Below are 18,313 nucleotides of genomic sequence, written 5' to 3'. Positions count from 1 at the left end.
TAATGAAGCTATAGCAAAATTTCAGGATTTTTCCTTAATAATCACCGCTACCTTCATAGCATTGCATGCAGGTATTTATAGGAGATGGGTACTCGGAGATAGAGGGTTAAGATTTCAGCAGGAGGAAATGGAGGGTTAGGACCCAAAAGGATATAATCCTACGTTCCAGAATTAAAGAGGATCAAAATTGAAGATTATGATTGCATTCCAAATTTCTGTACTTCATCCTTTCATCCAACGGTTAGGAGTCATGCCTTACAGAATGGATCCGAAGGATGGGAACAAAAGGTGTTGAATTAGTTATTTACTTTTGATCTAAGGGCTTCAAATCCGTCCTTATAATTATGATCAACGGTGTAGATTGGAATGTACTGGGCTGCTTTAACCGTTTGCAATCCAACGGCAAGGGGATAAACTCATAAATTAAAGATTATGATTGGGAACGGTTAGACTCCTCCATCACCTCTGATCTCTATAGGTTGTTCCTTGTTTTACCCGATCTCTCTTATTCCTTGATTCCGACCTATACCAGTCAAAGCGATAAATCTTCTGATTACCAATGAACCACTTCGAGTTCTACATGTAATAAATGCCAAGGCCTTATATATATGTAAGAGAATTTTTTCCTTCACATACTCATAACCTCCCTCCTCTGGTGAATTTTCAATGTTTTTTTTTTTTTTCCGTTATTGGCTTTTTCGACCAAAATTCTTCTCACGACAACCACCTTGATCTTTTTCTGAATGTTTTCTTTGTCCATCTCCTGAAAATGGACAATTCTAGTGATCAGAGGTTTATGAGGGCATCGTCTGATGACGGTGAGGGAACTGGACTAATTGACCGATCAAGGTCGAAACTGACTGCCGTGCCGATCTCGGATTGGCTTACCAGTATGGCTTACAAACCGATCTCTGACAAGGGAACCTCTAATTTCAATCTTAATATCAGTGACCGCCTCTTGAAGTTTATTTGGCTCCCAACCATATTGGGGGTCCCTATCGTAGCTCGGTTCTAGTCAATGACATTGATGAAGACATCGAGCCTCCTGTAGTTTTTGCCATAGTTGATGAGAGCTACCCTCCAGATCTCCACGTATCTCTTGAATGGCATCTTGAAATCGGGAGTAGTCCAAACCACAGGAACAAGATAGGTAGAATGTAGTGAAGGGAAATTTATAATTATTGATCTTGAAAGATCACCCAAGTGATGTAATATGATCTTTTAGAAATGAAATGAAGTTTTATTTATTCAAAATTGATTGTTTATTTTATTTTATCATTGCATTATTTTCTGATCTCTTATGACTGTGTACGATCTGATCTTCACAATTCACACTCATCCATTAATCTCTTCTGACCGCTCTTTAAATATCCGATCTCCCTGCCATGTTTCTGGAATTCACCTTTGATGAGTCATCAAAACAGTCCAATCCCATTAACCGATGCGTCTCTTGGGGCTTCGTGAGCATTTAATGCTCGGGCAGGTATAAATAGGGAGGAGCATTGGCCATTTACTTACTTATGCCATTTTAAAATTCTCTGACCAACTACGATGTTCTTTCCTGCTTTCTAAAGTTTTCTGGCACTGATTTACACTCCGGTAAGAGCTTTAATATTTTTTTAATCAGTTTTATCTTTATCTTTGAAAATGAGCGGTACCAATGGTCAGAGAGCTGCCAGTCCTCCATCCATTCACATTTCATGGACATCGGACTAAGGTGATGTGGCTAGACTGAGTGAGTGACCTGAACTTTCTACGGCCATCGTCCTGGTCCATGGTCGAGCGACCAAGTCAAAGCAAGCGTCATCTTTAGGGAAGAGAACTTACCCGTGGATGAGTTGCCATCGGTCCTCAAGGAGTCTGATTTTCAGTCTATTAGCCAAGAGTACAACCTTCCGATTGACTCCTTCAAACTTATCAGATGTCATGGCGATCTTCAAGCCGATCATTTCTTTGAAGAAACTAATTTGATCATGATGTACGAAGAACAACTAAAAGCCAAGCTTCGGTTTCCTCTTGACGGATTCTATAGAGCTGTTTTGAAGTTCCATCATGTTTGTGTAGCCCAAGTGCATCCGAACTCCTGGCGGACTCTGGTGCCCTTCAGAGGTTTATGCCAAGCTAAAAAGCTCAAGCCCACGGCAAAGGTTTTTGCTGAATTGCATAGACTTGCTCGGCGAAAAGATGATGAATATTAGTTTTTCCAAGCCAAGCCGAACTGCGGGCTCTTCACCAATCTCCCTTCCTCGTTGAAGAACTGGAAAGATCGATTTTTCATATTGAGGAGCAAGGACCTGAATGGCTTTGAGGGCATTCCATGTAGTTGGCAGTATTTAGTTCCTTCAGTTCCAAAGAAGATCGTCCTAAATAAAGATGAGGACGCCATGTTGAAGGAGTTGAAGGATCAGGCGACCGCTCATAGATATTAATGTTTGGATGTGACCATAGCCGAACTGAAATGGTGGATGATGCGAGTGATCGTTCGTGAGAACTATGAGCAGCAACTCTCTGACCTTAGCCTCAGGATCGATATAATCTAGATCCTTAGTCTCTTAACTTTTGTGATCTCACTAACTTGTTCTCTGTGCAAGTATGGCGGGAGGCGAGAGTGCAAAGGAGAGCCGCAAGCGAAAGAGGGAGCTAACCCAAAAAGTGCGAGAAATGAAAATTGCTGCTGCTGCTACAGCTGCTGCTCAGACGCTAAGGTGAGACTTGGTAGAAGTACCGAGCTCTCCGTTTTGACCTCCAGAGCAACCAACCTCAGAGGTAGAGATCGTTCCTTCTCCACCTTGACAAGCTGAACCTCCACCTCCATCGGTCTCTTCAAGCGCAAAAGGGGGGCCTTCCCGACCAGTCGTAAGGACACTCTCTTGAGGTGCTCAGGTTCTTATCCATTCTCTAGAAAGGAACCATTCAGTTCGGGGTAATCCTGATTTAGCCAAGGTCCTGGGCGCCACCATCTATTTTCAAGAAGATCAAAATAGATTGGCCCAGGATAGCATTGATGATCTCCTGGCTCAGACAATGAGCTTGGGTTTGGAGACTATTGCGAACTAGCATATGATTAGAGAAAAGGCTCATCTCTTGAGACAGGAGATTCTGAAGGCAGTTCAGGATGCAGCTACCGCCAAAGCCCAACTCTCAACTGCTCAGGACGACATCGCCCAAATTGAAGATCGGACGAAGTCTTATGAAGAAAGGATAGCTGAATTGGAGTGAGAACTTGAAGATGCTTGAGCTTGCCGATCTGCCGATCTCACTTGATTTACCGAAGAGATCAAAGCAAAAGAAGAAGAGGCTCTGGTGAGAGGCGCTGGTGCCTATGTGAATGCACATGGCGATCTTCTGGCTGAGCTTATGAAGTGCTATCCTGAAGAAGACTTCTCCTGGATGGAGGAGCTCGTCCCGAGAGCTGAAGAAGATAGCCAGGAGGAGCCTAAGAGAGAGAGAAGGAATGATGAAACTGAAAATGTATCTGAAGAGCAGGTTAGGGGAGACCCTCCTGCCGAATGACTTGTATATTTTCTATTTTGAAATGAATTAAGTCTTTTCATGCTCAATTTTCTTGATGAGATCGAAAAACATCAAACCAAGTTGCATGAGTACTTAATGGAATTAACTCTTAATCAACTGAATAAAGTTGAACATTAAACTTGAGACTGGTTATTAATCATAAAACATCAGGCCACTTCAAGAGATCGAAAAACCATTACACGTGAACATGAGATCAGACGGTGCTGTGACCGAATATCGACTGAAACCTTGAAACATTTGAAGAGTGATTTGGTAAAATTATAAAGATTTGAAAATGACTTAAGCTTATTAGGATTAGAATCATTATTTAGAGATAAGATAAAACCTTAGCTTTGTTGTGAAATGTTTGAACAATTCGAGCGAGATACCTGATCACAAAACTATACGCAGATTTGGAATTTTGAGGTATTTAAACATAATGAGATCGGAAAATAATGGCATGTAAGATCGGATGGCCCGAAGAACCAATATCGATCCAAACACGTCGAATAAAGATGAAGAGATCGGAAAATAACCTAACTTGAACTTGAGATAGAGTTATTCCGAAGACAAACCATTGCTGAGTTTAGAAAGGTGACCTGTGATCGGATCATTAGTTGAGAACGGATAACATTAAGATGGAAAATCTATTCAAGAAAACATTTGAAATTACAACTTCATTACAACTTTAAAAGAAAATTGTATATTAAATTATGCATTTGAGGGTCGACCAAAATATGGTATATACACTAATCACTAGTTAACAACCATAGCTGTTGCATATACGTTCTATCCTGTTCATTTATGTGAAGGAAGGATGTTATGATAGAAACTAGGTTTTTGTTCGTGAGTTGTGCTTGTATTATTACTTAACAAAGATATGATTATATATTATTTTATTTTTTATTTGTATTTAATTTATTTGAAATATTTTAAAAAATATTTGTAAAAATAATCATGAAAATATAAAGAAAATAAATATAAAAAATAAATACAAATTGAAAATAAAAATAAAGAATAAAGATAAGATGCAAATAATATATATGTAAATAAATTCTAAAAAGATAAAAAAAATTGCCTTAGTGATAGTTATGTAAATTATTTTTAATCTTTTTCTAATATCTTAATTACTAAAATATTATTTGGTAGATTTATGAATAAATTTCAGTTGGACATTATATCTTCTGTTTACATAGATGGTTTGATTTTTGATGTGTGCTATTGATTTATATAGTTTGTGACTATTACTTTTAGTTTTCCTAATATTAATTAAGTTTAACTATTGTCATAACTTTTTTAATTTTAATGAATTAAGTACATAATTTTATTTATGGTGTATAATGAAATGGTAGCTTTGGTTTTATAATTTATAATTATAACTCTTAGTATTTTTAATTAATTTGTAACTATTGTCATAAATTTTTAAATGAATGAAGGAGATAAAAAGTTAAAAAATAAAAAAAAAAAATTTTATTGTTAAATCTTTGATATGAATATCTAGTTATGTCAAGTGGCACTAATATAGAAAGCTTATGATATCAATTTATTTTAGTGCTCAACCTTATTATATTTATATTTATAGTCTATCTCTTGAAGGTTTAAATAATTGTAGTGAAATTCAATGTTAAAAAAACACTTAAAAATTTTCACTACTGAACTAAAATTTTATCTAAAAAATTTAAAATTGACTATATGAATTTTCTTTCAACGATTTTGGGTTAAATTCTCATAAATGTCTATTGCATTTAGAATAGAGTTAATTTGATTATTTTTAAAAATTTAATATTATTCTTAATTTCTTATTCATATTTATTAATATTTAAATTAAATTTTTGGTGTATTAATTTAATGATAAAGGAGAAACTTATTAAAAATAGACTAATTATTCTCTCCATATTAAGAAAAAAGAGTGATTAGGAAATTTAGTACACTAATTCCACTTGATAATCTTTCCATCATCACACATTGAACCATAAATTTGGGAATTTGCCAATCTAATCCTAGTTTTACCGATTCCCTCGTGAAGTGATGAATCGTGGAATTGCATGATCCCACACTTTTACTACAACTCCGCTCTGCTTTCCTCCATTTTCTGCTTCCTTCTTCTTCTTCTTCTAAGCCCCCCACCAACTCTCTTCTACGCTGCTCTGCTCTTCCATTTCTCTTTCTTTAGATCTCCCTCTTCCTTCTACCCTTCTCTTATACAAAACAATGGCCAAGATTAAGATCGGTATCAATGGTATGTGATTCTACTTTGTTTCATTTGTCAATCACATATTCATTACGATTAATTTGATTTTCTTCGATTAGGATTTGGAAGGATTGGTCGTCTGGTTGCGAGGGTTGCCTTGCAGAGAGACGACGTTGAGCTCGTTGCTGTTAACGACCCTTTCATCACCACCGATTACATGGTCCGTACTACTTCTTTCTATGTTTCAGCACCAAACAGATCATACTATTTGCATGCATGGCTTTAAATCTCATTTTCCTTCTCTGGTATTTGCAGGCTTACATGTTCAAATACGACACCGTTCATGGTCAGTGGAAGCACCATGATATTAAGGTCAAAGATGACAAGACTCTTCTTTTTGGTGACAAGGCTGTCACTGTTTTTGGCGTCCGGTATTGGTTGGAGCCTGGAGGGATGACAAAATTTTCTTCATTTCTTAATTAATTAGTTAATGATTATGTTCTAAAATGTATTGGTTCACTTGTGATCAGAAATCCAGAGGAGATTCCGTGGGGGCAGACTGGTGCTGAATATGTGGTTGAGTCCACTGGAGTTTTCACTGACCAGGACAAAGCCGCTGCTCACTTGAAGGTTTGTTTGTATATATGATTGATTCTGTATATTTGGGTATGGCTGTATCGGTTTCTATGATACGAATTCACGATTGACTGCATCTATAAATTAATGCTAAAAACATTTTGGATTGTTATCTCACTTAGCTTCTATTGTTCGGTCCTAGGGGGGTGCAAAGAAGGTAATTATTTCTGCCCCCAGCAAGGATGCTCCCATGTTTGTTGTAGGTGTCAATGAGAAGGACTACAAGCCTGACCTTAACATTGTCTCCAATGCTAGCTGCACTACCAACTGTCTTGCTCCATTGGCCAAGGTACTCTATCTCTTGTGAACAATTGTTTCATAATTGAGAAATCAAGCAAATCATTACTACCATTATCTTTGCAGGTTATTCATGATAAATTTGGTATTGTTGAGGGTCTTATGACCACTGTCCACTCCATTACTGGTGTGTATTCTACATTTATATTTTATTGAACTGCAATAGGTGTTTCCTCTTTGATTGAATTGCAATTTTTTTTTTTAAATGTTATCAGCCACACAAAAGACTGTCGACGGACCATCAATGAAGGACTGGAGAGGTGGCAGAACTGCTTCCTTCAATATCATTCCTAGCAGTACTGGAGCTGCTAAGGTACTAAATAACCAGCATCAATTAACATACCTGCATGGTCTTCTAATATGCTTTAGGCTAATGGTTGCTGTCACTGATTTGATCGCCTACACTTTGTGCTGTGATTTCACTATTGTCATAAGGAACCAACGCACATATTTCTCTGTTGATTAGCATTGTTGGCATCAAACATGACATTCTTCTGAGCATTATTTTCCTAATTCTTTAGGCTGTGGGGAAAGTTCTGCCTGCACTGAATGGAAAATTGACTGGAATGGCTTTCCGTGTTCCCACTGTTGATGTCTCAGTAGTTGACCTAACTGTGAGACTTGAGAAGAAGGCCTCTTATGAAGAGATAAAAGCAGCTATCAAGTAATGATCAGGAATCTCTCTCTCTCTTTCAAATTCTGGTCCATCCTATAGCACCTTAGGCTTTCATCTTCTTGTTATACAGGGCAGAATCTGAGGGAAAGCTGAAAGGAATCCTCGGTTACACTGAAGATGATGTTGTCTCCAGTGACTTTGTGGGTGACAGCAGGTGAGCAGTGTTGTCTTGACATGTATGATATTGTTTTCAGAAGTCATCTCCATGTAAAGATGGTTTCCTTTTGTGGTACAAAAACTGATTCCACCAGGATGCATAACTTGAGACCTTTCTAGCCATATGTGGAGTTAGATTCAATACTCTTTCTTCCTCATTTGGCTTGCATTTTACTATTGCTTCTGCTGACATTTCCATTGCTGCATTTTGCAGGTCAAGCATTTTTGATGCCAAGGCTGGAATTGCATTGAATGATAACTTTGTGAAACTTGTCTCGTGGTATGACAACGAATGGGGTTACAGGTAATTTGCATTTCCAGATTATTTTGAAGGTTATCAATACAAGTTCTTTGATATGTTACTGATTTTGAATGTTCATTTCTCTTGGATTCGTTGTAAATTTTGAATGAACATTTTCTGTTCACTGCCAGCTCAAGAGTGATTGACTTGATCCGCCACATAGCCTCGGCCCAGTAAGCAGCTCAGTAGTTGGGAGTAATCACATGATGTGGGCTTCCTCGTTTCCGGCATAGGATGCAGTTTTCCAGAAGAGTTGTTTTAGGAATAATTAAGCTGTGAGGAATGTTTTATTGTTGGGAGCAGCTTTATACATCATGTGGGTTTGATTTCAACTTCTTTTTTTTTTTTTACAGGGAATTGAGACCTCACAGCTGGGATTTGCATTATAAAAGCAAATCCCACATAAAAAGAGAATAGTTCTAATTTGGTTTTAATAATATAAATTACATATTTAAGATTGAAAATTTTACATATTATACATATTAATTAAGTAAATTTTAATAAATATATTTCTAAATGATACGACAATAATTTAATAATTCATCTTATGCATTTCCTACATAAAAAAAAAAAAAAACATTCCAGTCCTGCTCATGCTGTGTCTCGAACTTACATAATATCGGATGCGTATTGCTGTTGGCAAAATGTTCGCCTCTGCCCAGTACCAAGATTAAAGGATTACCAGTTTCAGTCCTGGGACTCCATGTTAATTTGGTTTTGTGTCGTTTGATTTTGGAGTTGGGTAGGAATTTTTTTATTTTTACATAAATATTAGACACGCAAACGATTCAATGATAAGAATAAATGTCTGTCAAAACTATAGCAGTTTTAACGCAATCCGTCCGTATCCCCGTATAAGCTACTCACATACTTAATTCACAGCTGATATAGAACCTAGAAGGACCAACCCATGAGCCAGGCTTGACTCACTTGCGGAGCTTAACACACAAACCATTTTAGTTTGCAAACTATTGTATTTCAATTAGTGGCCTTGTAATGCTTTCATCATCAATGCAATATCCTTGTTTTTTGGGTACAAAAAAGTTTTGTTTTTTCTTTTTCGAAAGGCACATCAGATTAATAAGATTAAGCATTACTGAAGAATGCCAATCAGATAAAGGAAAAAACAAAATCAGCCCAAAGCCTCTCACTAAAACTCTAAGTTATTTCAGAGTCTCGACTTGAATAAGCAGGTTCTAAACACCATAATAGTTTCTTTCTAGAAATCAAGCCAACGCAGCACCGTGTTGATTGATCACCACAAAAACAACGTTGAAAACTAAGAGAAGGAAAAACGAGGGAGAGCTCTTGCTGGAAGTTTGCATGTTGAAGAACCCAAATGAAGCCAGAAGGAATCCCAATCATAAGACGTCATCTTAACAGCTCAAGAATAGGGACTAATCTGTGCAACTCTTCGGGGATAAGATAGAGTTCAATGCTTTCTCCATCTTTTTTAGTCATAAAAGGGATCCAGAGGTTAAGTTTTAGTGTAGGAGTGTCTCTAGCGTAGTCAAAAGCTTAAAAGCACAGCAGTAAATAAGAAAACGCTTTTATAAATGCAAATTGAAACACATTTAATGAAGTAAGAGCTTTTACTCAAAGCGCAAAGTGATAAATAAAAGAAAGGTGTAAAGAGCGTCAACTTCAAACCAACACTGAAAGATGTTGAGGCTGATTTAGATAAAGCTTTTTATGAAAATGAATCTTATTTTGGTGATGAGAATGAAAGTGTTGAGAACTTTGATGAAAATATACTGATAATCTCTAGATTATAATTATAAATTTAAGTCCTAAAAACTTTTGAATGCTGTGATGATTTGTTAAAAGTTTAAATTTTATAAAAGGTATTGTTTTTTTTTTTTTTTTTGCACATTATATTATTAATTAATTTTTTAATAATTGGGGTGATGCATCGCTTTATATACACCTTATGCTTTTAACTACCTTAGGTGTCCCCAAAGATGCCATTACAACAACAACAGAACCCTAGAGCAAAGCCTAACAACCAAGCAAAGCACAAAAAGATACAAACTGCATCATCCACCAGTGCTGAAGAGTTAGCGTCAGTTTTTCTAGAAGTAGATCTCAATTGAAGCCCTAACCTAAAGCACAGATCTACCATATAAGATAACCTATCTATAACCCCACTCACATAAATACTATATTGGATATTCACAAACAAATGGAGTCTGTTTCATCCGTTAAAATAAATAAATAAATAAATAAAATCTTTTGATTTTTTTTTTATTAAAAATGGAGTCCTATGAAAATATGAAAGATTTTTTTTATTAAAAAAAAAAAAAAGTAAATTATACTATAACCTCTTAAATTTGATCAAACTAATAGTTTAGTCTTTCTATATTTTTAAAATTAAATAATTTATTCCTTCACTTTTTATAATATACATAGATTGATCATTTTGTCTGATTCATCCTTAATTATAATAAAAATGTTTAAGTTCACTTTCAATATGAAACCATTAAAACTCTGACATTTAAAAATATAGTTTTTTATTAAAATATTTTATATATATTATATCTTAAATTAATATTATAGAAAAACAATCAAATTACATTTCAAAATCTCTTAAACTTAATTGTTTCATATTGAAAATAGAATTAAACACATTTTGGATAGAAATTAAACGAAGGGATCAATAGTATATAATATAAAAAGTGAGGAATTAAATTATTTGATTTTGAAAATACAAAAATTAAATTGTTAATTTTTTTTTTACCAATCTCATCATCCATATTATAATTTATTCTAAAAAATGGTTTTAGTTGAATGTGAAAAATCAAGAATACTTAATTTGATACTCATAAATAAATACAATTTTTTGAAAATATGAAAATTTAAATATAGATTTAAAATGTTTTACAAAATAATATTATTTAATAGTAAAATAATATTATTTGAAATTCACTTAGGTGTCCATTGCCTAATTTGATCCCACTTAGAGTCCCCAAATCCTACCTACTTTACACTTCAACAAAACCTCATATTTAACATTAACTCTTACAATACCTAAATGAAAAATGGGAAAATTTCCACTTAGCTTAGCTCTATCCAATGCATCTACGTGTTCATAAAATAAACAATATATGTTCTGCAACAGAACTCAGTGTGAGTGAATGATAGCTATGACTACCAGAACTTGTAATGAGGAAAATATTACCTTGAACATATTGGATCAAAGAATCATTCCCGCATATTTGCCACACAAGTATTGAAACCCATCTTTGGAGTTATGAAATGGTAGAACACAGTTGTAACATAGAATCTGATGTTTGAATACTAAACTTCTGATTCTTAAGGGAGGTCTACATATATTGGGTCTGTAATCAGTAACCTCAAAAAGTTCTCTAGCAACAAAGCAAATGCTACTTCAGCAATTCACAATCCGGTTAATGCAATTGTGCCGCCCTCAAATACCCTGCAAGGCAAGAACAAAAAGTTAAAAAGGATTCACTATTACAAAGACTCCAACAAACAGAAAGAATGACTATAGACAAACTGAATAAAGCTACAAAAGAAAAACTGAACAAATTATCACTGCCCCTAAACTGGAATAATGACTTGCGAACATGTTCAAAACCCTACACGTAACAGATGTGACTTAGATGCATCTTTATTATACACTAAGCAAATGCCTTTGTTACAAAAGAAAAAAAAAATCTAAAAGATATATGAATTCCCTTAATTAACAATATTTTTAAGTATTGATGCCAATATCTCTGACTTTCAACACTTTGGTCCCAATTGCCCCTTCAAAATGCCACATTAATACATACACAAATGGAATAACAGATGCAAATAGAGCAACACAAAAAGGATCCTATGCCAATGCTCCTAAAAGACAACAAAGGAACAAGAATATTTTTCAAAAAAGAACATATTTCCTTGAATATGTTTGTACACAGCAAGGATACAGTGTACACAGCAACAAAAGAAAGAAACAGCAAGAAAAATCGATGTCTCCCAAGTCCCAACACAGCATCTACCAGAAAAGGCACTTGTGATATTCATTGTCATAAACTTCCTTAATACCTTTCCATCATACTTATTTATCAGAGCAATCAGTAGAATTCATGATCACTAATGCATCTTCTTTTACTTACTTAATAGGCTAATTTGCAACTGAAAAATTTTAATCTGATCACGATTCTTAATTTGTTATGAGTTAGAAGTAAGCCTTGTTAAGATCTTAACCTAAGACATAAAGCCAAATTACCCAACATTTAAATGCTCTAAAATGATATATTGAAGCTTGAAATTTCTTAAAAAGCTAAATCTATAATTTCCACATAACAATAAGATCTGTAAGCTAATTAACAATGGTCTGAGTGATTGAACCCAATTGCCAATACCAAACAACAAATTTCCAATATTTCAAGGACTAAATTAAAGGAACAAGCGTATGCAGCCAAGTGATATCAATTTTCAATTTCCAAATGTACAACATCCAGCAAAATAAAAGAAGTTAAAATATGCTAATCACAGACTAATTGAAGTATAAATGAGCTAGAAATTTCACAAAAACAATGCAAAAGGACCTGAGAATATCCCATTAGATGCAATTGTGATTGTAACACATAATCATCAAATGACAGTTGTTTCCATTCCATTTCTAACCCATAAATTCAAGTAGTAATAAAAAAACATTTCAAAGCAGGTACCAAATTAGTGAACTAACATCCAGCTCCTGCAGGCAAATCCAAGCACCCAAATACAGGCATACACAAAAGATACAAATTACCTATTCAACGATTTGCATTGAGTGCCATCAGAATGTTGTTTCCACCAGGAAGGTATGCTACGTTGGGTGATTTTGCCAGAGTTCCAGCAATTTCTCTTGATGCCTCAATCCTCCTTAGCTCAATTAACCCCATACCAGCCTTTGAAGTTGCATCAGAGATCAGATGGGCAGCTTCACTCTCACCTTCTGCCCTGATAATTGCAGCCCTCCTCTCCTGGTCAGCCTTCATGACAACAAACTTGGACCTCTCTGCTTCCTGCTGTGCCACCTGTTTCTGCTCCACAGCCCTAGAGAACTCCAATCCATAAGACAAGTGAGTGATCGCCACATCATCCAGCAAAATGTTGAAGTCCTTAGCACGCTTGATAAGAGACTCCCGGACCAGAGCTGACACATGGGGACGTTCAGTGAGGAGCTGATCAGCATTGAACTGCGCAACCACAGCCTTCAAAACCTCATTGCCAATTGAGGGAAGCACCTTCTCATCATACTCAAGACCGAGGTGTTGAAAGATATAGGGCAATCGTGAAACCTTGCTCAAATAACAAAATGTATTGTAAATCAAATGTTCCCAAAGTGATACACATCTATGCATATTCATGGTGTAAATATATGATTCAATAAACAAAGGGTCAAGTTCAACAAACAGTAAAATATGCTAATTGTACCATTTGCGTATACCAAACAAGATTTACAGAGATATGATTATTACATCGGGACGAGAGAGCAAACGGAGAGTGAGATTGACCATCTGGAGATCCTTGGTACCGGAGATGGACGAGAAAGTATGGGGCCGGGTACGAATATCGAAGATAAAGGGCTTCTGCAGCCACGGGATCAGAAAGTGTGTCCCTTCACCGATAGTGGTGTCGATAACACCACGAAATCTGTCGAATAGCACAGCGCGTTGTCCTCCATCGACGGTGTAAAGCGAGGCGTTCAGGACGGTGGCTGCAGCGCCCAAACCGAAAGCGGCGCGTGCAAGATTAGTTAGAAATGAAACCGCTGCTTGGCTGCTGCCCATGGAGAGAAGATTACTATGAGAGAAAAATGAAGAAGTGAGGAAGGGGCTGCTGGGGTTTAGAGAGATGACTGGGGTTTATGAATGATCTCGCAACAGTGACAAACGATGGTTCGGATCTAAATCGGGTTATTTCGACCCCTTTTGAAGTACAAATTGGGCTTCCATGTTGAAAAGCTTTGGACAGATATTAATGGGCTGCACATGACATTTCTCGGTAGAATCTTGAAATGGGTCCAGACTCAAGACCACAAATTGGAGATCCATTCCTGAACAAAGTTTCGTCTTTTTAGTTTTTTGGTGTTTCAGAAACCCTAACCAGGGGGAGATCTCCAGCTTCAACATCTCAAGTTCCGCATCCAGGTACTTGCCTTGATATCATTTTCTTTTGCCCTGCGCTGTTGGGTTACTGAGAAATTTGTAGGAAAATATTGGAGTGTGGGATTCCTTGTTTTTGGCTTACTCATTGAGGGTTTTTTTTATTGGTTTCTTAGCAAACAAACAGTTAACATGTTGAGCCACCGCAATGAGTTAAAATCTCACAATGCTATAGGATACTAGGATGTTGAAAAGTCGGCTCGCTTCTTAGCGATAAATCTCTTAGTAAATTAACATGTTCATTTTCCTGTCAAGATTGTAAATAAATCTGTTGGGTTTGTTGGACTGAAACTTCTTTCTTCTTCCAGCACTACACAACCCTCCCTCAATTTTTTTTTTTTTAATGATTGTAATTTGAATTTTTAAATTGACTTGTTAAAGATGGCTATTGAATGCTCTTAGCTGAAAAAATATTTAATGTGGAGAAAAAAATTGAGAAGTTATCAGTTATTGTAGTCTGATTTTTTTCACCTGCAAGATGTGATTTTGTAATTTTTTGTGCCTTCATTGAATCTGACCTTGTGATAACACGGTTTTGAATACCTTTGTGATCTTTTTCTCTTTTTCTTTTGGCTGTGCATACTTCTGTTAGTCTTTATGAAGTGCAATGAAATGAATTGTAAACTTGATGTTTGTTATGGTGATCTTATTCATGTTTTGTTGAACAATATTCTCTGCTTGTTGCTATTATGTTTATGCTTTCATTTTTATTTCATGATGAGCTAATGTTAGTAATTACCTTTTTCTGCAAGTTAATCCCAAATTTCTTTCAGTTGATTATTTTCATATATTTCCATTCTACTCCTGTCAGAATGTTGGCAATTGAGGTAGGTATTTAAAGTTTCCTAAATCCTCAGTTGTTTGGAGGATAACATCTGCTGACCATATTGAAGCATCTTTAGCTCAAAGCTGAGAAATTCAGATACTAGTTATCTGAAAGTTTATGTAAGAATGTGCCTGAGTTTTTATTTGTTCAGAATTCACCCTTTTGTAATTGTTAGAGCTAATGTTGCAGGAGCTAGGGCAATGAACCACATCAAATCATTGAGAGGTATCATGATTACTAAGGAGGCAGTTAGGACAGTGGACCAACGAACATTTGCTACTGGGACTGGCAAAGCAAAAAAGGGTGCCAAAGGGGGGGCAGCAGCTGATGCTCCAAAATCAACACTTAACAAAGAAATTAAATCTACTACTGTAGTCGGTGCCAATATTCTCAAGGATGGAGCAGATCCCAAGATCTTGCCTGATTCTGAATACCCTGATTGGCTGTGGCATCTGCTTGATAAACGTCCTGCACTGAGTGCACTAAGAAGGGAAAAAATTGAAACTCTCCCCTATGAAGATCTCAAACGCTTTGTCAAGTTGGACAACCGTGCAAGAATCAAGGAAAATAACTCTGTTAAGGCCAAGAATTGACATAAAGCAATTTGTAAGGGGCATTGTCTTTTACTCTTTGTTAAGTACAAGTGATCTTATTTGTCTAGGGTCCTTTATGTGACTGAGTAGCATTGTCAAATGATAAATGGAATTCCAAGGAATACAGAAATGTTTTGGTATATATCTGTAGCTTCAGGTGCCAATTTTTTTGAAGTAAACTCTTTTGCTTACTCTTTTGAACCTCATTTTCTGTTTAGAATAGTATAATAATGGTGCTTATAAGGGTTTTCATTTGTGAGCTTGATCCCTGTGCACATCTTACTAATAAAAGGAAAGAAATTATAACAAGGCATCCACATGTTTGCTTTTCTTTCCTTTTCATTGAGACAAAACTGATGCTTTAGTTGATTCATTAGAGTCTTGGTAGTCTTTAATCTCCTTCTTCCCTTTTTTTCCTTTTTCAAAGTATTTTTTACACATGGCTGGTTGATTAATTTAACAGGTGATTGGTGGTAAATATGCAGTAACATCGAGATTGCCTTGTGAACGCACTTCACAAGGATTTGCAAGTTGTGACATGGTATTTTTAGGACCATGCCGCAAAACTTATGCAATGTGTATGCTTGGATGGTTTTGCAGGAAACCTCTAACTGGGGAAGTGAAATAAAATACCTGATTTGATTTGCTCAATACTTCCAAAAAAATTTCTTTTTCTTTTATAATTATTTTAATCACAGTAATGCTTTTTCCTGATATATCTAGCCACTCACTCAAGAGGGACATAAGTAGACCCTTCTGTAGAATCTTCTAGTTGCAAGGTTCCTATCTGTTTCTATGTAAATTGACATATAAAAATATGAGCAAGTATGGCTTCATCTCATGCAATTAGAAAGTTCATTGAATTATGCAGTTGGGGCCAAGTTTATACATTGTCATTGAACTTTTAATAGGTGGAAGCCACCTCTTGTTGCCCCCTTACCCAACTTAACAAATGGTGGCCTCCATCCTTGCTCTAGAGATTCATATTGAAGTAAAAGCTTTTCCCTTTATTTATCCCTCATATCATTAACTTGGTAGTATTTGGTAGTATTATTGAAAGTGGGTAAAGCCTGTGGACCTGATAGAATATCAATTGAAGTGTGGAAGTGTTTGGAAGATATGGGAGTGGCATGATTAATTAAATTGTTTAATAAGATTCTAAATTCAAAGAAAATGCCTGATGAATGGAGTAGGAATATTTTAGTATCTATTTTTAAAAATAAGGGAGACATACAGAGCTGCTCAAATTATAGAAGATTAAACTCATGAGCTATACTATGAAGTTATAGGAGAGAGTTTTGGAACATTGATTATGTCATGATATTTCTATCTCTCCCAATCAATTTGGCTTCATGTCTGGTCGTTCAATTATGAAAGCGATCTTTCTCATCAGAAGCTGGATGGAGAAATATAGAGATGCGAGGAAAGATTTACACATTGTTTTTATCAATTTGGAGAAGGCTTATGATAGTGTTCCCAGAAATGTCTTATGGAGAGTGTTAGAATAAAAGAGGGTATCTATTAGGTACATACAAGTGTTGAAAGACATGTATGAAGGAGCAATTACTATTGTGCGCACAGTGGGAGGGGACACAAGAGATTTTCCTATATCAATTGGATTACACCAAGGTTCAGCTGTAAGCCCTTACCTTTTTACATTAGTTTTAAACGAATTAACGAAACATATACAAGAGAGTATCCGTTGTTGCATGATGTTTGCGGATGATATAGTTCTGATAGATGAGACGTAAGGAGTTAATAGAAAGCTAGAGGTTTGGAGAAGCACTCTAGAGTCAAAGGGCTTTAAGTTAAGTAGAACAAAGACAGAATACATGCATTGCAAGATCAGTAAAGGCCGAACTGGTGATAGGGAAAGAGTTAGTTTGGATGGAGTGATACTGCCCCAAAGTAATCACTTTAAATATCTCGGCTCAGTCCTTTAAGTAGATGGAGGTTGTGAGGAGGATGTTAGTCATAAGATTAAAGCCAGATGGTTGAAGTGAAAACGTGCTACGGGAGTTTTATGTGATCGCAAGATTTCCAAAAAGTTAAAAGGAAAATTTTACTGTACAGCTATACGACCGGCCATGTTATATGGTGGTAGTGAGTGTTGGGCACTAAAAGAGTCGTATGTGTCTAAGATAAGAGTTGCGGAGATAAGAATGTTAAGGTGGATGAGTGGCAATACTAGACTAGATAAAGTTTGTAATGAGAGTATTAAAGAAAAGGTAGGAGTGATACCAATTGAGGATAAGTTGAGAGAAGAGAGATTGACGTGGTTTGGTCATGTGAATCATAGACATATGAAGGCTCCAGTTAGATAAGTAGAGCATATTAGGGTAAAGGATAGAAAAAAAAAAAAAGAAATGGTAGACCTAAACTGACTTGGATGAGAGTAGTACAACATGACTTTGAAGCATTATACATTTCTGATGATTTAACCCAAAATCTTTTAGAATGGAGAAAGAGAATACAGATAGTCGACCCAAAATTTTTGAGATAAATGCTTAGTTGAGTTAAGTTGAGTATCATTAACTTTGGTGGCGCTTCTATGCTTATGAGTAGGTGTATGACAATTTTGGAATTTTTATTCTTAGCTTAACTTTTTAAACGCTTGGACTAGAGAAAATTGTGGGTGAATGAGTTATACTAGGTATCATGATCATAATTATCTTTTTATCTTTATAATTAGGTGGTCCAGCTATGTTGGAGGCCCTACAATTTGATGGTCTCAACCAAACATATAACTATAGTAATGCATTGTAATCTGTATAATTTAATCCTCTGGTTCATGAGTTAATGGGATTAGGGCCAAATGGGTGTTGTGCTACGATGGAGATTGTTTTGGCTTGCTTGGTTATGCCCATGTGATGTGGAGTTAGGGTAGAGAAAGAAAAGAGCATAGCAGTGAGTGGAAGCAGAGTAGAGAAAAAGAGAAAAAAGAAGGCTGAAGAAACAAGAAAATG

The 18,313-nt window shown here is 35.9% G+C and overlaps 3 protein-coding genes across 3 annotated transcripts; 2 read left to right on the top strand and 1 right to left on the bottom strand.

The window, feature by feature from the left end:
• The first annotated feature begins 5,550 nt into the window (after positions 1–5,550).
• LOC110668366 (glyceraldehyde-3-phosphate dehydrogenase 2, cytosolic-like) lies at positions 5,551–8,194 on the top strand. The gene is made up of 11 exons (XM_021829564.2): positions 5,551–5,752; positions 5,824–5,924; positions 6,020–6,135; positions 6,235–6,334; positions 6,483–6,629; positions 6,704–6,764; positions 6,853–6,950; positions 7,159–7,301; positions 7,384–7,467; positions 7,684–7,773; positions 7,902–8,194. Exons 1-11 carry the CDS (start codon positions 5,725–5,727, stop codon positions 7,945–7,947), a joined length of 1,014 nt encoding a protein of 337 aa, XP_021685256.2. The 5' UTR covers positions 5,551–5,724; the 3' UTR covers positions 7,948–8,194.
• A 2,803-nt stretch (positions 8,195–10,997) lies between these two features.
• LOC110652195 (prohibitin-3, mitochondrial) lies at positions 10,998–13,660 on the bottom strand. Its single transcript, XM_021807750.2, has 3 exons — positions 13,242–13,660; positions 12,530–13,061; positions 10,998–11,206 (listed from the first exon to the last, which is right to left on the bottom strand). Exons 1-2 carry the CDS (start codon positions 13,551–13,553, stop codon positions 12,534–12,536), a joined length of 840 nt encoding a protein of 279 aa, XP_021663442.1. The 5' UTR covers positions 13,554–13,660; the 3' UTR covers positions 10,998–11,206; positions 12,530–12,533.
• A 103-nt stretch (positions 13,661–13,763) lies between these two features.
• LOC110652196 (54S ribosomal protein L37, mitochondrial) lies at positions 13,764–15,489 on the top strand. The gene is made up of 2 exons (XM_021807751.2): positions 13,764–13,913; positions 14,944–15,489. Exon 2 carries the CDS (start codon positions 14,955–14,957, stop codon positions 15,345–15,347), a length of 393 nt encoding a protein of 130 aa, XP_021663443.2. The 5' UTR covers positions 13,764–13,913; positions 14,944–14,954; the 3' UTR covers positions 15,348–15,489.
• The last annotated feature ends 2,824 nt before the right edge of the window (positions 15,490–18,313 follow it).

Source organism: Hevea brasiliensis, chromosome 15, assembly GCF_030052815.1.
Source record: "Hevea brasiliensis isolate MT/VB/25A 57/8 chromosome 15, ASM3005281v1, whole genome shotgun sequence".
In the NCBI taxonomy this organism is placed as follows: domain Eukaryota; kingdom Viridiplantae; phylum Streptophyta; class Magnoliopsida; order Malpighiales; family Euphorbiaceae; genus Hevea; species Hevea brasiliensis.
Note: the sequence above shows the minus strand (reverse complement) of the source record. Positions and strands in the feature narration are given on the sequence as shown.